This window comes from Gavialis gangeticus, unplaced genomic scaffold (genome assembly GCF_001723915.1).
Source record: "Gavialis gangeticus isolate Ggan-Ray unplaced genomic scaffold, GavGan_comp1, whole genome shotgun sequence".
Taxonomy (NCBI): Eukaryota; Metazoa; Chordata; order Crocodylia; family Gavialidae; genus Gavialis; species Gavialis gangeticus.
Genome location: NW_017729022.1, coordinates 150,277,080 through 150,283,500, shown reverse-complemented (window position 1 = coordinate 150,283,500; position 6,421 = coordinate 150,277,080). Strand labels below are relative to the sequence as shown.

At 48.4% G+C, this 6,421-nt stretch overlaps 1 protein-coding gene across 2 annotated transcripts in view; it reads right to left on the bottom strand.

The window, feature by feature from the left end:
- Positions 1-2,425: 2,425 nt before the first annotated feature.
- LOC109296767 (GTP cyclohydrolase 1-like) overlaps positions 2,426-6,421 on the bottom strand; it is a 19,936-nt gene continuing 15,940 nt past the window's right edge. For both annotated transcript variants that reach the window (XM_019516321.1, XM_019516322.1), the window contains one exon: positions 2,426-2,734. In XM_019516321.1, the coding sequence (XP_019371866.1) occupies positions 2,608-2,734 (127 nt within the window). In that variant the 3' untranslated portion in view covers positions 2,426-2,607. The remainder of the gene's footprint in view (positions 2,735-6,421) is intronic.

Genomic DNA, 6,421 nt, shown 5'->3' with positions numbered 1-6,421 from the left:
TAGTGTTCAAATACATTTAGGGTATCTGCTTATGTCTCAAAATACATTTGTTTGAAAAAAATGCAGCCCTTGTGAAACTGATTCTCTTAAAAAAAATATCAAACAAACAAACCAACCAACCAAGCAATCAGGAGATGAAAAGAACAACTACCACTTTGCTAGAGCAAAAAAAAGAAAAAACAAACAAACAAAACGCACACACATTTACAGAAAGCAAACTTTAAAACTCAAGAGTTCATGGCCCGATTCTGCGATTCAGTAATTTCTTACTCCAGGAGCAGTTTCCTTGTTTCCAGTGGAACTAAGACATTTTGGTATTTACTGCCCCATGAATGATTCCACTTCAGTGGGAGTTAGAGGCCTAACTAGTTTGAGAATCGGAGCTTAACCACACCATAAGGTACTATTCAACATGAATAAGAGTAACGGAATATGGCCCTCTAGTGTTCCATGATTATGATTTCCAGGAGAAAATTCCATAGCTACACTTCTGTTCTGACTGGTTAATAATGTTTAACAAACAATAGCTTAGGTTAATAGCTTACTAACAAATGTCAGTACCATTGCAAAGATAATGATAGTAACACCTGGATAAGAATTCAGCTTTCCTGCCTTATACAGACACTACAGTTCAATAGGGGCTGATCTTTTCCCTATGCAATGGGATTTGAAAAAACTTCTTTAATTCCAGAGATACAATTCTTGACTTACACTGCAGTGCCAAAAGTTGTACCAAGACCTCAAAAAACAACAACACCCCCCCCCCCCAAACCTATTGTCATGCCTCAGTGCTTTTTCTTGAGAAGAGACGAAAGAAAAGCTTTTAGGTTAGGGACAGAAATTATGTGTAAACTGGTACAAGTGATTCGAAACCAGTTCAAACCTGTAACACACCAGAAGTTCAGTGCACATAAACCACTTTCAAAATGGACAAAACTGGTTTAAGATAAACTTGGATGGATGTAGTATCACTTACCTGATTTAGGTTAAATCAGTTTGTTAACTTCTGTCCCAGATCCCCTCCAGACTCAAAATAACTCAGTCTCCCAGAATCCCAGGATGTTTTATACCTTCCCTGCAAACCCCACAAACCCCCCGCTGCAGGGTGGGTGAGCTAGCCTTGACCCAACCTGTCTATTCCTGCCACGAAAGGAGGCAAGCTCTAGCGACCCTCGGCTTCTGGCTTGGGCCTCTGAAGCCATGTGGTTGTATTTCCAGAATGAAAAGTGAATGTCTTTTCACCTGCTTATCAGTTCCATCTATGCAGCGTAGACTGACTGTGAAGACTGAATCGATTCAATTTCAGGCTTTTTGACTATCCGTACTTAGACTTAGTGAGTTGGACTGCAGACCTAGCAATAAACAAGATTCCTCTTGCAATGGAAGCGAGGTAGATCACTCACTACTGATTGAGCATTATTCCTATAGGGCAACAAGCTGCTGCAACGTGCTAAGATCTAATGAAAGCCCACTGTTATATAAAAACAGATCTAGCCCTTCTGGAAGCATCCTTTAGGGTAGAAGAAAGGATCAGGAAATTCAAGTGTTTGGAAAGAGGGGAAAAGGGGAAGACAAAACTAGATAAGCACAGCTTCATCCCAGTCTGATGCTGCTGTTGCTTCTAACTCTGCAGGAATCCTCCATAAAAATTGTGTTACAGTAATTTGGGACATAAAAGCATAGCTGGGTAGAAGAGACAGAGTTTTAGAAAAAAAACTATTCCTCCTACAGCGTTCCCTTTATGCATATCCATGGGAATCTCTTTCAGTTCTGCTCTGTGAAATTCTTTTGTGGTGGATGTTGGGATTGGCCAAGCCACAGCCTCATTGCTTCTCCAAACTGTGCCCAGCTGTCTATGGCCTCCAAAGGGCATTCACTCAACAGTGGTTGCTAGAGTACAGTGGCACTCTGGTCATGCTGCTGCCATTTGGCAATTCTTCTGACTGCTCTCTGCACTAGGATCAAGAAGTGGTATGGCAGGGGCAGGTTTCACTAACTATGCTTCCCAGACTTTCCAGTAGAGCAGGAGAATCCGTGTGGGAGGTCTGTTGATTTTCATGCCTCTTTACTTCGTATGAGTGACACAAAGGAGAGGGGGTGAATATTGCATCAAAGTTACAGGATTATGCCCTTCCAAGGTGTTTAGGTGCTTAACTCCCATTGGAGAGTAAGGGGGTTAGAAGGCTTTGTGCCTAATTTTACCTTTTGATGGCTTTCTTTGTTGGAAGGCATGACTCAACCTCCAGCTAGAAAAATGTTAAAGACACCATGCTATATTTGTTAGGGAACACCCTGAACCAGATCCACAAAGGTATCTAGGTGCCTACCTGCTGAATTAATGGGAAGTCAGATGCCCAAATACCTTTGTGGATCTGGGCCCTTTTGTCTTTTTTCCATTCAGGAGATACTAAGTGAAGTTCTTACATCCTCTAGCAAATATTTTATGACATTACAAGGTGCTAATGAGAAGTGAGAAGCAAGCTGTAATACAGCTATTTCTAATACATGAACTCTGCAGACAGGCTCGTATCACATATGGCAATTAATTTCTGGCAACTGGTTTTGCTTTTTGATCCAAACAACAGTGAACTAAAAATCTGTTTCCATTTAATTCTTGATCAGAGTGAGAAATTCGTCTCTGGATTTTGGATCCTCCCGCAAGACTCCAAGCATGGTGCTGGTGATGGTCCTGCTGTTCATTTTCTGAACCCCTCGCATAAGCATGCACACGTGTCTATAAGGTAATCAACCATAGAGTCACTGTTAATTTTAATACATTAAAAACCTGCTGTCATGATAATTAAAATGGTTTTAATTATCATGACAGTACTATAAAGGAGTGATTCTCAACCTGGGTGATGCAGCACCCCAGGTTACATTGAGAGCCTTTCAAGTGTGCCATAGGGTGTCACTCAATCTGAGCTCTTTTAGGTGTGCAAAACACATGCACAAGAAAAACTTAAAGATGTCAAATAGGAATCATAATGTCAAAAACATTCTGGTCTTTCTGAGTTCTTTGCATAAGAAGAACTGTTCTATGATTTTATTTTAGGGAAAAACTGAATGAAAAACTAAAAGCTGACATTTTCCAAGAAATACCCAAAGGCTAGGGACAGACATTACACATAAACCAGTTTAAGTGATCAGAAACTGGTTTCAACCTGTAACGGAACACATGTTCAGTATACATAAACCAGTTTGAAAATGGCTGAAACTGGTCTGAGATCAGCCTAGCTGAAAGTAGTATCAGACTTGACTGGTTTGGGTTAAACTGGTTTATGCAATGTCTGTCCCAGGCCCCCTCCTGGTTTAACTTAAACCAGACTCCCCCAGCATCCTGGCATGCTCTGTGGGTTGGGCAGGGTTCTCTGCTCTGCAGCAGGGCTGGCTCCCTTTGCTCCCTGGCTGGAGCTCTGGCAGAGACTGCAGGTGTCTGCCTGGCTTCCCCCTGCTCCCCCTCTGCCTTACATAGACACCTCTCAGCATTACCTAGCTGGCATAACCACAGGCTGGCTACAGTTTGTGCTGTGGCAGACTGGTTCCTTCCTTGGAAAAGTTGTTTAGAAGAGGTTGAACTAATGGAGAGAGGCTTTGTTTTCTGATAGCATGATAAACACTGTGCTATCAACTGTCTGCTGAGCTGCTGGGATGGGGTGGGCAAAATACAGCCTGTGGGGCCCCTAAATATTTAGAAAATTAGTATTTATCTGTCTTTGGTTCCTGTCAAAAAAGTGTCAGGAACCAGGGACAGTAGGACCCAGGGGAAACCTGGTGGGCTCCCGGAACAGCAGGGCCTTCCCGGCCCCATTGGAAGCCCCAGCAGGGACCATGTGGCTGCATGGGTAAGGGTGGGGGGACTGCGGGCACAGAAAGAGCCTGGAAGATGCCCCTCTCCTGCCCCATGGCCGGCGCTCCCTGCTGCAGCCACTTGCAGCCTGTGTGGGGTTATTCTGAGCAGGCACAGGCGGCGCCACGCGGGCTGCAAGCAGCTGCAGTGCGGGGCACCAGCCACAGGGTGGGGGAGGGGCCAGTTTTCCCCATACACAGCACCAACTTGTAACCTGCTCCCACACAGACAGCCTGGGCCCCGCACCAGCTCCGGGCTCACTCACTGGGGCTGCACCATGGCAGCAGCAGCTGCAGCACTCCTGCTTGCCGCGCTGGGCAATGTTTGCTGCTGCTGCCTGCCCGGAAATCACATGCTGGGCAGCCTAAAGTCAACAGTGGCAAACACTGTCCGGCATGGCAAGTGGCGGGGCCACTTGCAGCCCACACAGGGTTGTCCTGAGCAGGCGCCCCGTGCTGCATCCGCCTACAACCTGCATGGGGCTGCCTGTGCCTGCTCAGGACAGCCCTGTGCGGGCTGCGAGCAGCTGCAGCAGCAAGGAGCACTGGCCACAGGGTGGGGGAGTGGCTGCTTTTCCCCGTACTCAGTACCAGCTCCTTCCCTGTCAGGGAGCAGGGTGTTGGGGCTCCACACTGCCCCCTGCCTGTACCGTGGGGCTGGAGGGCACCGGGACTGAGCAGGTGCACGGGGCCCATACCAGCATCCAGGGGCCAGCACCAGTGGGGCCCAGAGCAGGGCAGCAGAAGAACAGGGTCCTAGCCAGCGGGTGCTCTATGGAGCTAGGCCAGCTCCCCCCTCTCCTTGGTGGTGCAGCCTGGCCCAGCTCCACAGACCCCTGCCAGCCTGCATCCCACTGGTGCTGGCCCTCAGACATTGGTCCCAAGATGGTGACCAGGGAGTGGGGCACCTGTCAAGAGGCAGGGCTACCCACGTGGCCCTCAACAGCTTGCCAAAACTGGGCAAGTGGCCCTCTGCCTGAAATAATTGCCTGCCCCTGTGCTAGGAGGTGCAGCGGGGGGGAACCATCCAAGGGGTGACAGTTCCGATGAGAATCAAAGAGGGCAAGAGTGCTCAAAAGCCCCCTGGCTCAAAAGGCATTCAGGAACACCTGAAAAGCCAAAAAAAAGAAGAGGCGTATACCCAGTGAAAGGGAGGGGCTATAATCAAAGAGGAGTATACCTCCATCACTCAGGTTTGTAGTGCGGCTGTCAGGAAAGCCAAGGCAGATATGGAACTAGGGCTAGCATCAAGGACAATAAAAAGTCCTTTTTTAAATATATAGGGAGTATGAAGAAAGCACCGGGTAACGTGGGGCCCCTGCGGGATATGCTTGGCAATCTGGTGGTTGCACCAGAGGAAAAGGCAGACCTTTTTAACAATTTCTATGCCTCCATTTTTTTTTGTGCAGGGACCAGGACTCCCCCACTGAGATTCAGGACAGACTCAGGAGAGGCTCCGCCAGGCCTAGGGTCAGGGAGGACTGAGTTAGGGAAGTCCTGGAGGGGCTGAACGTGTTCAAATCAGCAAGTCCAGATGCTCTCCACCCCAGGGTTCTAAGGGAATTGGCAGGGGTTATCGCAAGCCCCTGGCACAGCTTTATGAGCGCTCGTGGTGCTCTGGCCAGGTGCCAGACAACTGGAAGAAGGCCAATGTGGTCCCCATTTTCAAGAAAGAGAGGAGGGAGGACCCAGGCAACTATAGGCTTGTTAGTCTTACTTCGATCCTGGGGAAGCTCTTTGAGAAGATTATCCAGGAACACATCTGGGAAGGACCAGCGGGGGGGGACAATGCTCAGGGACAACCAGCATGGGTTCATTAGGGGCAGGTCCTGTCCGACCAACCTGATTACCTTCTACGATCAGGTCACAAAATTATTAGACACAGGTGTCGCGGTCGATGTAGTCTTTCTGGACTTTAGGAAGGCCTTTGACACCATCCCCCACCCCATTCTCAAAAAGCTGGGCAACTGAAGGTATTGATACCTACACACTCAGATGGGTCACAGATTGGCTGAGGGGCCACACCCAGAGAGTGGTGGTGGACAGGTCATATTTGACCTGGAGGGATGTGGGCAGTGGAGTACCCCAGGGCTTGGTCCTTGGGCCTGCACTGTTCAATCTCTTTATTAGCGACTTGGACGAGTGGTGAAAAGCACCCTGTTCAAATTTACAGATGATGCCAAGATTTGGGGTGAGGTGGGTATGCTAGAAGGGAGGGACCGGATACAGCTGGACCTGGACAGGTTACAGGGGTAGGTGAATGAGAATAGGATGGGATTTAGAACCAACAAGTGCAGAGTGCTGCACTTAGGCAGTAGGAACCAGCAGCATACCTATAGGCTGGGGAACTCCCTTCTCGAAAGCACAGTGGCAGAAAGAGATCTTGGAGTCATTATCGATTCCAGAATGAACATGGGCTGCCAATGTGAGGATGCAGTCAGTAAGGCCAGCTGCACCTTGCCATGCATCCACAGATGCATCACAAGCAGGACCAAGGCGGTGATCCTCCCCCTGTATGCGACACTGGTCAGGCCACAGTTGGAGTACTGCATCCAGTTCTGGGTGCTGCACTTTA